Source organism: Schistocerca nitens, chromosome 9 (genome assembly GCF_023898315.1).
Source record: "Schistocerca nitens isolate TAMUIC-IGC-003100 chromosome 9, iqSchNite1.1, whole genome shotgun sequence".
Taxonomy (NCBI): Eukaryota; Metazoa; Arthropoda; class Insecta; order Orthoptera; family Acrididae; genus Schistocerca; species Schistocerca nitens.
In genome coordinates this window covers 442,079,639-442,099,233 of record NC_064622.1, presented here as the reverse complement: position 1 = coordinate 442,099,233, position 19,595 = coordinate 442,079,639, and the positions used below count along the sequence as shown (strand labels likewise).

At 42.7% G+C, this 19,595-nt stretch overlaps 1 protein-coding gene across 1 annotated transcript in view; it reads right to left on the bottom strand.

Moving 5' to 3' along the window:
- LOC126203620 (uncharacterized) overlaps nt 1–19,595 on the bottom strand; it is a 175,776-nt gene that overhangs the window by 21,484 nt on the left and 134,697 nt on the right. Inside the window, exon 3 of the mRNA XM_049937990.1 lies at nt 6,255–6,388. Within this exon, the coding sequence (XP_049793947.1) occupies nt 6,255–6,388 (134 nt within the window). The remainder of the gene's footprint in view (nt 1–6,254; nt 6,389–19,595) is intronic.

Genomic DNA, 19,595 nt, shown 5'->3' with positions numbered 1-19,595 from the left:
GCCATTATGGAGCCACCACCAGCTTGCACAGTGTCTTGTTGACAGCTAGGGTTCATGTCTTCGTGGAATCTGCGCCACACTCAAAACCTACCATCAGATCGGACCCATTGAAATTGGGACTCATCTGATCAGACCATGGCTTTCCAGTCGTCTAGGGTCCAACCGATATGATCACGAGCGCAGGAGAGGCGCTACAGTCAGCCGAGTCGGTCGTTTGCTGCCATAGCTCATTAACGCCAAAGTCGCTGCGCTATCCCAACGGATAGTTGGTCGTATGTCACACATTAATTTCTGCGATTATTTCACGCAGTGTTGCTTGTCTGTTAGCACCGACAACTCTAGGCAAACGCCACTGCTCTCAGTCGTTGAAGGCCATCGGCCACTGCGTTGTCTGTGGTTAGAGATCATGCCTCAGATTTGGTATTCTTGACACTGTGGGTCCCGGAATACAGAATTCCCTCACCATTTCTGAAAAGGAACGTCTCATACGTCTAGCACCAACTACCATTACGCAGTCAAAGTCTGTTAATTTCTGTCGTGCGACCACCATCACGTCGGAAACCTTTTCACATGAATCACCTGAGTACAAATGACAGCTCCGCTAATGCACTGCCCTTTCATACCTTGTGTACGCAATACTACTGCCCTCTGTATATGTGCATATCCCAAGACTTTTGTCAACTCACTGTTAGTTGTTTAAAATTGCATCCTTATGCGAGCCCATTTTCAGTACATGAAAAAGGCTATTGTTACGGATGAAAAATGGTGTTAATGCATGACAGCTGTTACTGACACTTCAGATGGAAAACATAACACAGCATGTCCAGAGGACGTGCACGGGCAGCTTCGGACTGAGAACAATCGAATCCTTGGTTTGAGGGACGCGGGGACAGCAAACCGACAGACTGCTAAACGAGTGGTGACGAGATGCACTTAGAAGAGCAGTGTGGTAAGAAGAGTTCCACAAGGAAGACACCACTGCCAAAAATAGTAAAAACAGTAATAATAATATGCATAACTTACCTGGCAAAAGAAAAAATTGTTCTCATCAATTTTTGTTGTTTTGTAGATAATTAAGCACAGTTTAGGGCACTAACGAAAAAATTTGTAAGCTTTCGCAGCTCTCTATTTCGCATTTTTGTAAAAGTGGGAGTTTTCTTGCTTTTCTATTTTTTCAGATAAATGTATTCCCTACAAATGTATTAGTTCGCCGGCCGTTGTGGCCGAGCGGCTCTAGGCGCTTCAGTCCGGAACCGCGCTGCTTCTATGGTCGCAGGTTCGAATCCTGCCTCGGGCATGGATGTATGTGATTTTCTTAGGTTAGTTAGGTTTAAGTAGTTGCAAGTCTAGGGGACTGATGACCTCAGATGTTAAGTCCCATAGTGCTTAGAGCCATTTGAACCATTTTTGTGTTAGTTCACGAATTTATGCACCCGCATAACAGCATGTGCTAACTGTACATTTCCTTGTTAAATGTTCGCTTGTAGTCGTGCTAACTGTACATTTCCTTGTTAAATGTTCGCTTGTAGTCACGCTTATTTGATTTCATCACCCTCTTAATGAAAAATCTCTTCTCAGATACACTAGTTCCTTTGCGGCTAACTGGTAATTTAGTTTCCTGTTCCCGGAATGAGATTTTCACTCTGCTGCGGAATGTACGCTAATATGAAACTTTCTGGCAGATTAAAGTTGTGTGGCGAACCGCGACTCTAACTCAGAACCTTTGCTCTACCGAGTGAGCTACCCAAGCACGGCTCACAACCCGTCCTCTTTTCTGTTAACATTTAAAATAGATTCAATATAGTTCATGTTTACACTGTTCACGAAAGCCGATTTCCGAACAGTAAACAACAAATTCCAAACACAAACTGCCGTGGAAACGATTAAACGCAATTAGTAATGTCTACTGACATGATCACTTGACTAGAATACAAAGAGGCGCTGAGATCCATAGGGGCCTAAATCACACCGCAATCGATTCCACATTTAAGTGAATATCAGACAAACCTGCGATACAGCTTTTCGCGAATTTTCATTTATAAAATGTGGGCCTAAAGCACAGATAAACCTGACTCACCATAAGATCAACAGATCTCAGAGATGGTCACGAGAGCAGGCAATGTCGTGCTGTTAGCAGACGCACTCGAGTCAATAGTTGCTGCCATAGCCCATTAACGCCAAAATCGCCGTACCGTCCAAACGGATACGTTCGTCACACGTCCCACATTGATTTCTGCGGTATTTCACACATCGTATGTGGTGGGAGGTAATGCCTGAAATTTCGTATTCTCGGCACACAACCTGCACTGTGGATCTTGGAATACTGTATTCCATAACGATGGAACGTCCCATGTGTCTAGCTCCAACTACCATTCTGCATTCAAAATATGTTAGTGGCCATAATCATGCCAGAAACCTTTTCACGTAAATCACCTGAATACAAATGATGGCTCCGCCAATGCACCGGTCCTTTATACCTTATGTTCGTGATACTACTGCCGTCTCTATACGTGTTTATCGCTATCCCATTACTTTTGTCACTGCAGTGTTTAACAGTACCGCGATGGTGCAATACCCTGTTTCTCCCTTATTTGACTGCAAAACCACAATCTTCCACGTAAGACAGGCAATTGATTTCATGTTGAAAAACGTAAGCGCCAAGTTCTAAACATTATAATTTCTGAGAGACTACTTACCGAATTTTGAGGTGCGAAATGCCATGGAATTCATCTCTTAGATAGACAATACTAGCAACAGATACTACTTAGTTCCATTTGAAAATGTTCAAATGGGTGTGAAATCTTATGGGACTTGACTGCTAAGGTCATCAGTCCCTAAGCTTGCACACTACTTAACCTAAATTTTCCTAACACACACACATCCATGCCCGAGGGGGGACTCGAACCTCCGCCGGGACCAGCCGCACAGTCCAGGACTGCAGCGCCCTAGACCGCTCGGCTAATCTCGCGCGGCTTCCATTTGAATAAGCGACACTGTTACTGTTTGCCATCCAACTAAAAGAAAAATTTGATCACGTATCTTAATCGGACTTTCACAAATCGTACCTGACCAGAGACAAAGGTCCCCTGCTACACAGTCATGCATTACGTATGTCATCTTTTTTTAAGCACTTAACGTTTGCGAACATTTACTTTCAAGAGTAAGGCACACAACAAGTAAAAATAGAATCAAAATCTCAGAATAACACCTTGAGTAACAGCCACTTTGATCGAATCTAATACTGATACTTCAGTTTCCAAATTCAAATGCCTCATTAACTCTACGACTTGCAATTAGTTATATATAAAATTATTAATTAAAGCTCATATATAAAATGACAATTAATTTCATATATTTTTTTAGAACAATGAATCATAAATTAATAAATTCTAAGTTACTTACATGTATTAAATACACACCTATGAGCATCCTTTCCACCCCCGGTTAGTGTGAAGTACGGGGTTATGTTAGTGTGAAGTACGAGTATATTATGTGCGGCCCAAAAATACTCGTCTTCTTCCAAATGGCCCAGGTAAGCTGAAAGGTTTGACACCCCTTTTTCAGAGCTAGAGTAACCTGGGGTGCTATGTGGGCTCTGTGATATTGAGCGATGAGTCATGCTATGTCTCAGGCGGTTGGGTCGAGCACAAAGCGCATAGAGGAGTTGGTGGAAAGGCTAATGCAAGGCCTCACACATGAACTCACACCAAAAACGCCTTGAGGAATGTCTCCACAAAGTTTGGTAAATATCGGACTGATGGCTCGTGGTGTAACACTTTCTATTGCCGTTTGTGTATTTGCACCAGTTTGAGTGTAAATTGTGTATCGCTTAGGCTTCTGGCCAAGTTATGGCGCATTCCGTCCACTGAATAACTCGACGATGATGGAAAACGCCCATGGTCTTTCTTTTTTGCTCTTCCCTCGAAAGAGCCACCCAACATTCGCCTCTAATCGTTTTGGGAGTGCCGGATTAGCCAGGTAATACAAGTTAGTAAATGTTACTGGGCCCCGTGCATCATGAAGCCACGCGCCCGGGTGTAAAAAAACTTAGCTATGGATGATATTCTGTCTACTGTCCAACGGAAAAATGGTGGCGACCAAATTTACGATGAGTAATAACAATTGCAGGTAATTTCTAAAAGTGAGTTCTGGAAACACCATACATTGTGTGTTAAGTTAACAATACCGGGGACTAAGGCGCTGCAGTCATGGACTGTGCGGCTGGTCCCGGCGGAGGTTCGAGTCCTCCCTCGGGCATGGGTGTGTGTGTTTGTCCTTAGGATAATTTAGGTTACGTAATGTGTAAGCTTAGGGGCTGATGACCTTAGCAGTTAAGTCTCATAAGATTTCACACACTTTTTTTTTTTTTAACACCACCGCAAAATTTACGGGGGATTCCCTAACGTTTTCAAAACTAGTCGTAATAACACGATCAGTTAGAATATGCTTCTCGTTTACCAATAGGAAAGTAAATATAGGATATCCTGTTTATTTATGTAAGTCTACTATTACAGTCGTTCACACCTTCTGGAGTACTTACTTTTCTTACAGTACTTTTGAAACTAACCGTCTAGAGTAAAGGTTGCTTTTTTGTCGGATGACTATTGTATAACGCGCTGTAGTTTCGCGGCTTCTGCGTTTCTTTTGTGTCGGCGTTTCTTTGCCGGCTGCTGTGGACTAATAGGACAACAGCAGAAGATATTAAGCGAGTGAAATATAATTAATTTTATCTAGTGATTGAGACAGGAAAAGGGAAGCACTGAAGAACAAGGTAAGTGTATTTGAATTGTTTATATATGCTACCAAGTTATAAAAAAAGCCAAGGAGGTTCTATGTGCAACGTACATAACACTGTAGGTATTAAAATCGGTATTTGATCTGATCATATAATGTTATCGTTATAATTCATTTACTTACGAATACATAAATATTTATTTGCCCCTGAGAAAACATGAGTGGGATTGTATTCCTGATAACACCCATAAAATGGTGCACGAATGGATGCCAGTTTTCACACCGTGCTTCCATCCACCCTGCTGGACCCTCGTTTGTGAAAATGTAATTAAAATAATTTGCCGTGAGACACTAAACCATTAAAAATAACTAAAGCAGCTATAACGCTGTAGGCTTGGAAACTAAGGGCCAGTGCCGGCCGCGGTGGTCAAGCGGTTCTAGGCGCTCAGTCAGGAACCGCGCGACTGCTACGGTCGCAGGTTCGAATCCTGCCTCGGGCATGGATGTGTGTGATGTCCTTAGGTTAGTTAGGTTTAAGTAGTTCTAAGTTCTAGGGGACTTATGACCACATATGTTGAATCCCATAGTGCTCAGAGCCATTTTTTTTAACTAAGGGCCAGTGTTCAGTACTTTCAGAAGGCTAATTTCTTTTTAAATCGTTATCAAAAAGACTGTGGTCTTTATTTGTTAAATTTGGTTTCAGTTAAAATTCCAATTCTGATGCTTGAATGCCTCCTGTCAATCACTGTATTAACTTCATTATTTTGCACAAATTTAATGAAGTGGATTTTTTATAGAAATGTAATTGCAGTAAGATAGCGTTTACATTAGGTTGGTGCATAACTTCATAGCGTTTTTGTTTTGCATATTGGTATTCCGGTTGCTACGATTTTGTGTGCAATGGGGAAGGTTAAAAAATCAGATGTGTGGTTACCGCATGCTGAAAGTCATAATCACAAAAAGTCGGCGGATGGCCGTACGTGAATCTCTGCTCGCTCGTCATTAGTAGGCTCGTGAAGAACACCGGCCAATGGTGACGACAAATGACGTCTTTATGCTAACGTAAGGAAAAGAAAGGAAAGGAATGTTTGAACCCAAACAAAGCAGCAACTCCTCGTACAAAGACCAGCACGCATGCACAAAAGAATGTTATGCATCTGGTGGAACAGCGACGGTGTGGTGTACTACGAATTGCTTCCCCGAGGTGTAACCGTCATTGCTGACATTTATTGTCAACAACGGAGATGTTTTGCAGACGCAATCCAAGAAAAACAACCAGGAAGACTGCGTGAAGCGACGATAATCATCCAAGAAGATGCACATATCCTTTTGGGACCAAAGTAAAGAGTTGTTTTATTTTATATCCTAAACTTTCAGGCCCAAAGCAAATCGAGGGGCTGTTCCTAGCATTTACCACGGGGCCCGCTCTGACGTAATCTGGCAATGGTTTTAGGTAAAACGCGGAAGATGTAAAGTCGCATGGGATGGCGGTTTCTCCGCTGCTGCCTGCGGCTACTCACCCGCTCGCATGGAGACGTTGCTGGCTGCCTCGTGCGCCTGCAACAGCGCCCTCCTCGTCACCTGCGGGTCCAGTGGGCCGAAGGCGGCGCGTCCAGACCGCGAAGAGCCGCGGAAGGCGCGCGTCACCGCAGAGCTGCCAACACAGAACCGTCGCGGGCTCACTCTCACCAGTAGTCATCCATCCAAATCAGTGGTTCCCAGCCCGGGGAGGGTAAAATGAACGTTTCTGAGGGATAGAAACTAAACGATTCGATCTCTTTCAGCCACGAAACTAAATTATTTCCAAAATATCATTATTACCATAATCACAATTTTGTAAGACTAATACTATTTATACAATTACTTTTTCTCAGTTGGCAGCATTAATCCGGGGGAGGTTAGAGGTTCCTTCACATAGTCCACCCTCTACGCACGTATGTTGAGCTTTGTCTCGTATATCGCTGATGGTAAAAAGTGAGACATATACGTAACAAATGCTAAATATTTCACAACAATGCCTTCTCCAAGTTGTAGATAGTACCTGCAGTGTCCAGAAATTGCTTCATTACTCGCTTCGAAACAGATAAATGAATTAATGGACAGCACAACGCAGCAGTAACCACGTAATTGTGTACGCAGTATTATTATTATTAGACTGGTTAGACACAAAGCTTTAATAGTCTGAAGTTGTACAATTTGCGCCAGTTCAAAAGTAAGGGGTTCAGCAATAAAGTGATTTACAAACAGTAAGTATAGCTGTCACACACACACACACACACACACACACACACACACACACACAAAATATCATTCATCTTTCATAAAAAAAAGTGTTTCAAGAAAAGTCTTTCATTCTACAGTTTAGTTAGGTACTGAAGTTGATCATAATCTGATGGAAGGGGAGGGAGGGAATACTAGCTAATGTCTGATTGCACTCAGGGGTAACAGTCTAAGAAAGGTTGGGGACCACTCATCTAAATGTTAACAAAAGCGCATGGGGCAGCAGATTGCGTGTAACGGGAGGTAGCCACGGAGGCAGAACAGAGCTACTTTCAAAATATCCATACTGTTCATGACCATTGCTCACCGGGAGATCGATCGCCATATGGTGAAGTATCGTGACATGACACGAGAAGAAAGGACGAGAGTCGTTCAATAAGAGATGCACACTTTTTTTTCTGAAAGCAGGTTGATTTTATTCAGGATTCGAATACAGCATATTATTCCCCAATCTTTTGACTACAAAATCCTAGTTTTCAACATTATCTCCGTCAATGCGTACAGGGAAGGCCTGTACGGCCACATGGTACCACTTTAATGGTCGACGTCGGAGACGATGTCTTGCTGTGTCAAAAAATGGTTCAAATGGCTCTGAGCACTATGGGACTCAACTGCTGTGGTCATCAGTCCCCTAGAACTTAGAACTACTTAAACCTAACTAACCTAAGGACATCACACACATCCATGCCCGAGGCAGGATTCGAACCTGCGACCGTAGCAGTCGCGCGGTTGCTGTGTCAATAACCTCCCCATTACCCACGTACTGCTTCCCGCAGAGTACATCCTTCATTCAGCCAAACAGATAGAAATCGAAAGGTGCGAGACCCGGGCTGTAGGCTGAATGAGGAAGGACACTCCAAAAAAGTTTTGTGAGCTCCTCTCGGGTGCGTAGACTTGTTGTCATGGACTAGGAGAAGTTCATCTGCACTTTCCTGGTGCCCAGCACGCTGAAGTCGTTTCTCCAATTTCATGAGGGTAGTACAATATACTTCACTACTAATCAATGCACCATGTGGGAGTACATCAAACAAAATCACCCCTTCTGAGTCAGGCTGAGGGTGCGGCTTTGAACACTTTCTTCAGAGGAAGTGTGGCATGAAGCCACTCCACAGATTGCCGTTTTGTTTCAGGTTCGAAGTGGTGAACCCATGTTTCATAGCTTGTGACGATCAGCGTCGCAACGCGCAATCAATTCCGTCGCTCTTTATGGTCTTCTGTTAAGCGGTGAGGAACCCTGAGGGCACATATCTTTGAGTACCCAAACTGTTGTACAAGTATGTCAGCACTACCAACAGACACGTCTTGTTGGGCAGCGACGTGTTTGTGATCTGTCGATCAAAATTCAAATGGCTCTGAGCACTATGGGACTTACCACCTGAGGTCATCAGTCCCTTAGAACTTGGAACTACTTAAACCTAACCAACCTAAGGACATCACACACATCCATGCCCGAAGCAGGATTCGAACCTGCGACCGTAGCGGTCGCGCGGTTCCAGACTGTAGCGCCTAGAACCGCTCGGCCACTCCGGCCGGCTCCGTCGATCACCTCGAACGAGACTGTTCGCACGTTCCAACGTTGCAGCAGTCACTGGTCTGTGCGACCGGCCACCACGCAGGAGATCTGACAGGTTTGCAAGACCTTATTGCCGTGATGACAGACGCCTCGCCCAACAACTCGTCGTGCTTTTATTCTCTGCCAGGTCTCTGTAGACATTTTGGCAGTTGTGAGTAAGATGTGTGTGTTTCATCTGTTAGTCTGGGTAGGTGCTGGGTTACGTACGCTTTTTTAATGCTTTTGGCATTTGTTTCCACTAGAGCTTCCCTTTGGTGGATATGGACATTGCATATTTTACTACGACGTATTATTTTACTACGACGTATTTTGTGAACCTGTTCCACATCTCATGGTTGTTACTATTGTGGTAGATTCTAGCGAAGTTACGCTGTGTGAGGCACATAAGATGTTAAAACCGGGTGGCGAATTTGATAATTTATACAAATGTGGAAATCACTTCTTAGTGTTGGTTGATTGCTTGATACAACTTATCCAGATCCTCTTTTTCGCACCCGGGCGCAATTCACCTCCTCCTCTTCCCTCCCCCTCCCACACTGTACCCCTACCCCCTGTTACCGCAAGTTAGTTTTATCCAGAGATAAGGTTTGGAGTGCTCACAGCCCGTGCTGGTGTTGGTTTGGCTTGGTTTTAGTTCAACAGCGGTATTTCTTCTGTGGTTAGCATTATAGTTCTTATGATTATATAACCCCAGGTGTCATGGAACTAGTATTTTGGTACATTCCAGAAATACACCTTTTTGGCTTATGCTGTTATTTGGGTTAGCTTTTGTTTTATTACAACATGACATTCTAACAGCGATGTCATCCTTCCACCCACCCTCTTCAGTATCAGTAGTTTTGTCATTGGCTATAGTATATGGTGTTATAATATGGATCTTGGATGTCCGAAAGAACAGATAGCATCTATATATATGGCTCACCGGCCATTTGAACATCTTCTGTGCGGATGCACAATCAGTGCCCGAACTCTTACGGTAATCGGCGGTAAAGCCGCAAGTAATGAGTATGGTGGGCAGGGGCACTATGAATATAGTGCGGGACAATAAGTTTTGTGAATATGGGTCCTCGGTGGCTCAGATGGACCAACCGGCACGGTAGCTCAGCGTGTTCGGTCAGAGGGTTAGCTGCCCTCTGTAATAAAAAACTGAGTTAACCTATCAACAACGAACTTAAAACGGATGTCTTACGACGTCCGCCCCAAGCAGATGCAACGAACAAAAGCGAACAAAATGAGATTTAAAAAAAGAAGATGGATAGAGCGTCTGCCATGTTAGCAGGAGATCCCGGGTTCGAGTCCCGGTCGGGGCACACATTTTCAACGGTCCCGTTGACTTATATCAACGCCTGCATGCAGCTAAGGGTATTCATTTCACTGTGATTGCGAACCCCGCCCCATTAGGAGGACACATCCGCAGTTCCGTTAGTATTAAATTTGCTCGATCCAGTCCACAGCAGTTCAAAATGGTTCAAATGGCTCTGAGCACTATGGGACTCAACTGCTGAGGTCATTAGTCCCCTAGAACTTAGAACTAGTTAAACCTAACTAACCTAAGGACATCACACACATCCGTGACCGAGGCAGGATTCGAACCTGCGACCGTAGCGGTCTCGCGGTTCCAGACTGCAGCGCCAGAACCGCGCGACCACTTCGGCCGGCAGTCCACAGCAGTGGCGTGAGACTGGCGACTGGAGCATTTCGCAAAAGAACCCATCAACACTCTACTACCAGCGGCTGGGCCTATCCACAAATCCGACGACAGCACATAAAGCACACTGTAACAACACATCAGATGCCTTGTCACCCGTATTTCCGTATTTCTCAGTTTATTTCACCACTACCAATAAAAAGGCTTTCTATGACTCGACCCAGACCTTTAAAGCCAGCTGGGATGCGACTGGAAATTCTGTGAAACGATCTCCAACTTCCTCTGCTGGTTTGTGCTCCTAGACCACTTCCTCGGACGCCTCTAAGTCACCCGCCCACTGAGGCATCTGAGTCTGTCTCAAGTCAAAGTTAAAACTAATAATCCAATAAATAATTCCAGCTCTGAAACTACAGCAAAGATTCTGCAGCAAAGTGACTTATGTATACACCGCAACTGAAGAGTTATCCGTGGAATTAGAGGAACTTCTAAGGTGACGATGAAAGATTATGACCATTGGTTATTATTATTGACCAGCTGCATACAGTTTACGAAATTGTAAACAATTCGATGTGTGTCAACGACGTCACTGAACAACATACACACATTTCGCATTTTACAGCTCTGAAGTGCAGAAAAACTGCCAAGACGTGCTCGTCAGAAGTTAATTAATTAAAAAAAAAAAAAAAGAAGAAGAAGAAGAAGAAAGTAGTTTTGCAGCCCTGAATATGTTAGAGTTATTGTGAGGCACAAAACTCATTCCTAACTCGAATGAAATGACGGTGCGAGGTGCTCTGCACAATGCACCGTACTGTGGCTTACAGTGTGTATACGCAGAGTTATTGGAAGAATCTCAACACTTAAACTGGAAGGAACACATAGAATATGTTGTGGGGAAGGCTAACCAAAGACTGCGTTTTATTGGCAGGACACTTAGAAATGTGATAGATCTACTAAGGAGACTGCCTACACTACGCTTGTCCGTCCTCTTTTAGAATACTGCTACGCAGTGTGGAATCCTTACCAGATAGGGCTGACGGAGTACGTCGAAAAAGTTCAAAGAAGGGTAGCACGTTTTGTATTATCGCGAAATATGGGAGAGAGTGTCACTGAAATGATACAGGATTTAGACTGGACATCATTAAAAGAAAGGCGTTTTTCATTGCGACCGAATCTTCTCACGAAATTCCAATCACCAACTTTCTCCTCCGAATGCGAAAATATTTTGTTGACACCGACATACATAGGGAGGAACGATCACCACGATAAAATAAGGGAAATCAGAGCTTATACGGTAAGATACAGGTATTCGTTCTTTCCGCGCGCTATACGAGATTGGAATAATAGATAATTGTGAAGGTGGTTCGATGAACCCTCTACCAGGCACTTAAATGTGATTTGCAGAGTATCCATGTAGATGTAGATAAAAGAATGTCAGTATTCAAGTTAGCAACTATATGGTTATGCGCTCAGTAAGTTTTTTCTCCAGTGATCTTGAGCAACATGGCTGCCAGACCAACGGAGAAGACATTTTGCGTAGTTCATGCCGCACTTGCAAGAGGACGGTGATGATTTCATTTGTCAACAGGATGGTGCTCCACTGCACTTTCACAATGATGTTTATGAGTTATTGTATACTGAGATACTACGACGATGAATCGGTTCTCGAGTTGCGCTGGGTAATAGAATAGTTACAAAAATAAACACACATTTATAGGATTTGTCGACAGAGAAAAGTGTTTGACGACATAAAATAGTGTAAGATGCTTGAAATTGTCAGAAAAATAGGTATAATCTATAGGAAGAGATGAGTAATACACAATATGTACGACAACTAACAAGGGAACCTCCCCATCGCACCCCCCTCAGATTTAGTTATAAGTTGGCACAGTGGATAGACCTTGAAAAACTGAACACAGATCAATCGAGAAAACAGGAAGAAGTTGTGTGGAACTATGAAAAAAATCAGTAAAATATAAAAACTCAGTAGTCCATGCGAAGATAGGCAACATCAGAGACGCTGAAACGCAAGCTGCTCCGTGGTCCCGTGGTTAGCGAGAGCAGCTACGGAACGAGAGGTCCTAGGTTCAAGTCTTCCTTTGAGTGAAAATTTTAATTTTTTATTTTCGGTTTATGTGACAAACTCTTACGTTGTCATCACTATTTTGGGAGTGATTATCACATCTACAAGAAAACCTAAATCGGGCAAGGTAGAAGAATCTTTTTACCCATTCGCTAAGTGTACAAGTTAGGTGGGTCGACAACATATTCCTGTCATGTGACGCACGTGCCGTCACCAGTGTCGTGTAGCATGTATCAGACGTGTTTTCTCGTGTAGGAATCGGTTGACCTATGACCTTGCGATTCGGTTCCCATTGGAGAGGCACGTCCTTTCGTCTACTAATCGCACGGTTTTGCGGTGCGGTCGCAAAACACAGACACTAAACTTATTGGAGTGAACAGAAACGTCAATGAACGAACGGACAGATCATAACTTTGCGAAAATAAAGCAAAGTAAAATTTTCAGTCGAGGGAAGACTTGAACCAAGGACCTCTCGGTCTGCAGCTACTCACGCTAACCACGGGACTACGGCGCTGCTGAGCTCGCACTCTCCTTGGTGTTGCCTATCATGCGTATGGACTACTCAGTTTGTATATTTTACTAATTTTTTTCACGGTTCCACATAACTTCTTCCTGTTTTCTCGATTGATCTGTGTTCAGTTTTTCAAGGCCTATCCACTGTGCCAACTTATAACTAAATCTGAGAGGGGTGCGATGGTGAGGTTCCCTTGTAAGAGGGAATCGTAAGGTTGGAAGACCAACAGTGAAACGCCCCTATTGCTCAATGTGCACCTCAAATAAGCAATGACGGAAATAAAAAAGAAGTGAAAGGATATCAATGATAGGATTCGCTGATAACATTGCTATCATGTGGAAGTGCGGGAGAATTTCAGGACACGTTCAATGGAATGAATGGTCTAATGAGTGAGCAGCAGCGACTAAGAGTATACCGAAGAAAGAAAAAAAGTAATGAGGAGTAGCAAAAATAAAAATAGCTATTAACTTATCAAAATTAGGGACCACGAAGTGATGGAATTCTGCTACGTTGGAAGCAAAATGATACAATATAAACGAAGCAAGATAGACGTTAAAAGCAGGCATGCATAGGCAAATTGTGCACCCCTGGAGAAAAGATGTCTACTGGTATCAATCAAGGGCCTTAATCTGAGGAAGAAATTTCTGAGAATGCACTTTCAATGCACAATATTTTATGGAAGTCAATTATAGACCGTGAAAAAACCGGAAAAAATTGGGAATCAAAGCGTTTGAGATGCTATATAAGGACGCCGAAAATTAGTCCCTTGCAGAATCAGTCAGTAAAGGATTATGTGGAAAACACAGACAAGAAGAAAGGACAGAACGCTACGGTCGCAGGTTCGAATCCTGCCTCGGGCATGGATGTGTGTGATGTCCTTAGGTTAGTAAGGTTTAAGTAGTTCTAAGTGCTCGGGGACCGATGGCCTAAGAAGTTAAGTCCCACAGTGCTCAGAGCCAAAGGACAGAATGATACGAAATGTTAAGACACCAGGGAATAGCTTCCATGGTACTAGAGGAAGCTATAGAGGGTAAAAACTGGAAGGGAAAACAGAAACTTGAGTATATCCAACGAATCATAGAGGATGTGGGTATAGAGGATGTGGGTGTAAGAGCTAGTCTGAGATGAAGATGGCACACGAGAGGAATCCGTAGCAGCCAGCATCTAACCTGTAGGAAGAAGATTACCCACATTCCTATATTCTTATTCATTATTAGACCTACTCCTATTTCATTTTATATTTGTAGCCTTGTACTCGCTTGACTTAAAGTCCTATTCTTCCTGCCACTGCACTTTACTACATGCAAATTTGAACTATTCGTTATTCAAATTATCCATTTCTCTTTTCAAGTTCTCTAACCTATATACTCGATTAACGGATCTAACATTCTGTGCTAGTTTTGTTTTTCCTGATGACATCCCTCTGAGCAGTCCTCGCCCAAAGATCAGAATGTGGGACTATTTCATCTGGGATATTTTGGCTGAAGGGATGCCACGATCATTTAGCAATAGCGTAGAGCTGCATGCCATCTGGAGAAGTAACGGCTGTAGTTTTTCCTTGATTTCAACCGTTTGCAGTACCAGCACACAGCTAGGCCACGTTGTCGAATGTTACAAGGCCAGATTCCACACTGTTACACTTGCAGCTACTGAAAAGACAGCTGCCCTCTTCAGAAACGACTGGTCGGTCCAGTCTCTCTGCAGATACCTCTCTGTTGTGGTTGCACGTGCGTTACAGCTATGTGTATCGCTGACCACGTACGGGCCACCCCGTCTCGGTAAGGCCTATTGTTCATGAAAGGAGGGGGAGGGGGGGCGGGAGTGGTTGTTCAGCCTAACCGTGGTGAGGGTTAGAAGACAGTTACCGTTCACAATATATATAAATCTAATAGATTATGGAAACTGCATGAGGCAGTTTACGAACAATGCTGTTATACACAGTGTTCGGAAATTACCGTTAAAAACTTCAATGATTTGTAGAGGGGGATGAATAGATAATATTCTGAATTGGAACCCATGCCTGGAAACGTAGCATCTCCTTGCTACAGCCGTTTGAAAACATGTTGGTAATGCGACTACTTTTACAACTAATTTATTAGGTGTGACCCGGTAAATCACTTGTTTTACAATTACACTCATTAATAAGCAGAGAAACTAGCACAATTGCTCTTGTACTGTTGACGTGTTCTCTTCAATGGGATGCAGTATGGCCTCTTCCAATTCGGGTATATGGCAGTAGTCGAGTAACGAGGCCATCTCCTCACATTGCAGATTGCCTACGTTCACAGGCAAGTATACACTCAGGGGCATGCGTATTGTTCTCTTTTGATTGGCAGATGCTTCATCTATTGTTCTGCCAAGAGGATTCTGACAGCCTGGAGATAAACCATCCTTTTGATCGGTAGGTCCTTCACCTAGTGTTCAGTTAAGTGGTTTTCCGAGAAACCTTCACCCCCGCCCCCCACCCCCTCTTCCTCTGGGAACGCCCCTCGCCAACAAAAGCACACTTTGGATATCAATTTGATTGACTAATTAATTGAATCGATGAATTAATTAACCCCTCCACCTCTGGGAACCCCCCAGACCTACCCATCCCCTGCTCCACCTGTAAATTGGCCGGAAAAGGCTCAGTTCATTGGCCATTTGGTGGGGAATCGATTGCAGTGTATGGACTATCAGGACAGACTTGAAAGCACCACTGGGCTCGCCGTTGTCGGTTGTTGGCCTCCATCTCAAAGTAGTCATGTCCTGTTTCTGCATGCGTGAACCATCCTGACGTATACCGGCGCGTGTCAGACACACTTCCAAAGCAAACACACCTGACTGCGAATCGATCCTGAAACACTGTTGAAGTTAATTTGTGGTGACATAATTCTGATGTATGGAATATAAGGCGGACGCAGTAGCTACTTTACACACACACACACACACACACACACACACACACACACACACACACAAACTGACAATGGCACAACAGTTTAAAAAAAGAACGCTGCTTCCTGAGGTATAAATGTGGTGTGGAATATCATATCTTGAAGATGTCACAAATATTGCTTCAGAAGATGTGACACAGGAAATATTGATTAAATCGTTAATATAGGCTTTTAAACAATTTGCTGCACACACTTTAAAACAACTCGAACATAAACAACAGTGTCATGTTTTTGACAAGAAATTTCATGAAATAATCCAAACGTCTTATTGTGTGACATCACGACTGGAGGCGGTGATGTATGAAACGACAGTTGGAATTTCAAATTACGACGTGAATTTATACAATCACGGTTGTGGAATTTTGACTGCTACAGGTCTGCGTCTACCACGTGATGGGATAGAAACATAAACACAACAAATACCTGTTGTAATGTTTCTTTATTTACGTGACCATTACGGCACTCCAACCCCAGTTCTCGATACCAGTAATATCGTTACTACTTTTCTGCGAAGTAACAGACATATTTTTGTGACAATATTTACATTTGGTTTTATTAATGTATAGGTACTCCCATGTATTGATATATTACAGTGATATGGTTCTTGTGTGTATTCATTTCTGTGAGACTGTCATAATCTTTGACTTACTTGTAACCGTTTTGGCGCGAATGAGCACAGAGCAGTCTTTGCTTCACTTTGTATAATTTAAGTTGTTATTTCGCTTTGTAAAAGAACAGTCAAGTCTTGTGTTTGGTTAAAGTGGAAATTAAATATATGAAGCTTGATGCAAAACTTTTCTTGATGATGTGACATTTAAGAAGAAGTATATGTGAATTTACAAGAAGTTTAATAAAAATGTGGATCGTGAACACCCAAGTCAAAAATTATTTCTACCACACCATTGTTCTGATCTGGGATTGTTTGACATTAAGAATTTCCTGAAAAACGCATTTGTTAGGTCTTCAAATATTGCTAAAATACAGATCTGGACCTTATAGCAGTCAAAGTGGAATCACCCTAGAATCAACAAGATGAGCCATAACAACTTCGACGAAATCTACGTGGGAATCCATTCAAGATAAGTGCCAAAATTAATGGCTTCATTATTTCCATCCTGACGATACCATCCACAGTCAATAACCTCGTTGTTGCCCGATAAAGCGAACATATGCTGCGTGAGCAACATTATTAATCTGATTTCTAACCTACTTTGCAAGTAGTGGTATTGTTAGACTGTGCAAGAGAGTGTCCACTGTGACGTATTGAGAAGCACTAAACATGACTTACTTAAAGTGTGAGCCAATCGGTAATAGTAGCTGACATGGCTAGATGTCGGATATTGCTGAAATTCTCGCTCATCCTGTGCGCTCATGTACTGAGGTCCACACGCAGCGTGCTAATCCTCATATGCCACCGACACCATCTCTCAGAGGTCGATGAAATCTACTGCCACGGCCGCAGCCGCACTTGTCGACGCGTGTGTATGCCAAAGTGCAAAACCCCGGCCACACAGGGCATCTGGGGATGATTGGAGTGGTAGGAATTCGGAAGTTATCCGTAAGTCCAGTGCAGACACCCGTCATTTTGAACGTTCTCCCATGCGACACATACTTCCGCTTCTGCCGCCGCTCACTCAACACACTGGTCACTTACCCGATCTGACAGACCGGCGCAATCTTTGTACCTCACCCACCATCACAGGCTGAGCTAATACGTTACTTCCAGTTGCCGACTCCTTGTGACCACCGCTGCACGCAACCACAGTGCTTGGGTGTATTCAATAGTTCTAACCAACTCCAACCCGACATAGACCTCCAGGCTTAAAAAACACACTTTACCCCATCCAGGACAGCTATGTTGTTGACCATACACTTCAAATTTCTCTCACGAAATATAGATTTCTCCCTTTTATATAAGTTATTTACGAAGACAGAAGAAATCGAGACACGCTTTTTTTTGCTTCGCCTAAGTATCGTTACTTCTTGTGAAAATCCTGAAACAGTATGGCATAGGCTACATTTCCTCTAAGTATTCTCTCATCAAGTAGAAAAAAATCCGTTCTAATCAGCTTATCATCTGTTAGATCATGCATCACAGGACTAGAATATTAAACTCATTTCTGGTTCATGACGGAGTGCTAAGACAGATCTACTTCTGTCACAGGACGCCGCCTCACTTTCAAACTCCCTTAAAGCAACCAAATACCTCGCCACATACGAAGTCTATTAAGGAACAGCACAAAGAAGTTTTAAATACCAGGTTTATACTACATATCACTTTACAAATTCGGTAATACGCCTCGTTTTATTATGATGGTTGTCTCTCCCTATGTAGGTGGGACGCTGAAATTTCGTTAAAAGATATCGCCGCAGGATCAAATACGCGATCCATTCTGTAGCTGTACATTGCAGTCACTTCAGCTGGTAATACAATGCTCTTTAGCTAAGGACATTTTATATAAATTTATAAGGCAGTTGCCAATAACTTTTGGGGTCACACATGGGCTTGTGAAACGACATATATAAATTTATCATTCTACATTTCGTGGTCATCCATATTCCAACTGTCTTATCGTAGTCGACGACAAATGACTGTTTCTCTGGTTCTCAGTACTTCCATGTCAACTTTTTCTCGTATTCCCCTTGCTGTTGCATACTCGTCCCCATGCCCAATAATCTTCCTGCACCAAGCGGAAGACATGCAAGTACTCCCTCAATTTCCCCGCATTTCGGCGTATTTTCCATCATTTTTCGTAATTTTATCGATTTTATGACATTTCTACCCACGTGATCACGCGTCAGTTTATTTTGTTTTTATTTAAGTTTGTTTAACGTCTAGTTCCGTAAGACCAAATTGAAGAGCAAATCTCCTAGGTGATGGAACGTGTCAGTACATGGAATTACAACATAAAACTAATAACAGACAAAAATAAAATGTTTATGAACCCATAAAAAGTCAAGCCGTAAGTTTAAGTAAACGCAATCAACAATACAGCATAAGAATCAGCTTAATTTTTCAAGGAACTCCTCGACAGAATGGAAGGAGAGACACATGAGGAAACTTTTCCGTTTCGTTTTCAGAGCGCGTGGATTACTCCTAAGATTTCTGAATTCTAGTGGTAGCTTATTGAAAATGGATGCAGCAGTATACTGCACACCTTTCTGATGTGCTGTCCAAATGCAGGTTGGATATCTGCCGAATTTTAACTGAGTGAAAGCTGCTAATTCTTGGGAATATGCTGACATTGTTAGCAAAAAACGACAGTAAAGAATACACATAGAGGCCACTGTCAAAATACACAAACTGGTGAACAGGGGTCGACAATACGTCCGCGAACTTACACCACTTACCGCCTGTTCCTGAGCCAAAAATATCCTTTTAGAATGAGAAGAGTTACCCCAAAATATAATACCATACGACAGCAGCGAATGAAAATAAGCAAAGTAGACTAATTTTCGTGTCAAACGATCACTTACTTCAGATACCATTCGAATAGTGAAAATGGCAGCATTAAGTCTTTGAATAAAATCTTGAATGTGGGCTTTCCACGAAAGTTTATTATCTATATTAACACCTATAAATTTGAACTGTTCAGTGTCACTAATCATATGCCAATTCTGTGAAATTAAAACGTCGGGTATTGTTGAATTGTGTGTTAGGAACTGTTAAAACAGAGTCTTACTGTGATTTTTCGTTAGTTTATTTTCTACAAGCCATGAACTTATATCATGAACAGCACTATTTGAAACTGAGCTAATGTTGCACACAACATCCTTTACTGCCAAGCTAGTGTCATTATTAACAAATATTTCAGAATTGCCTGTAATAC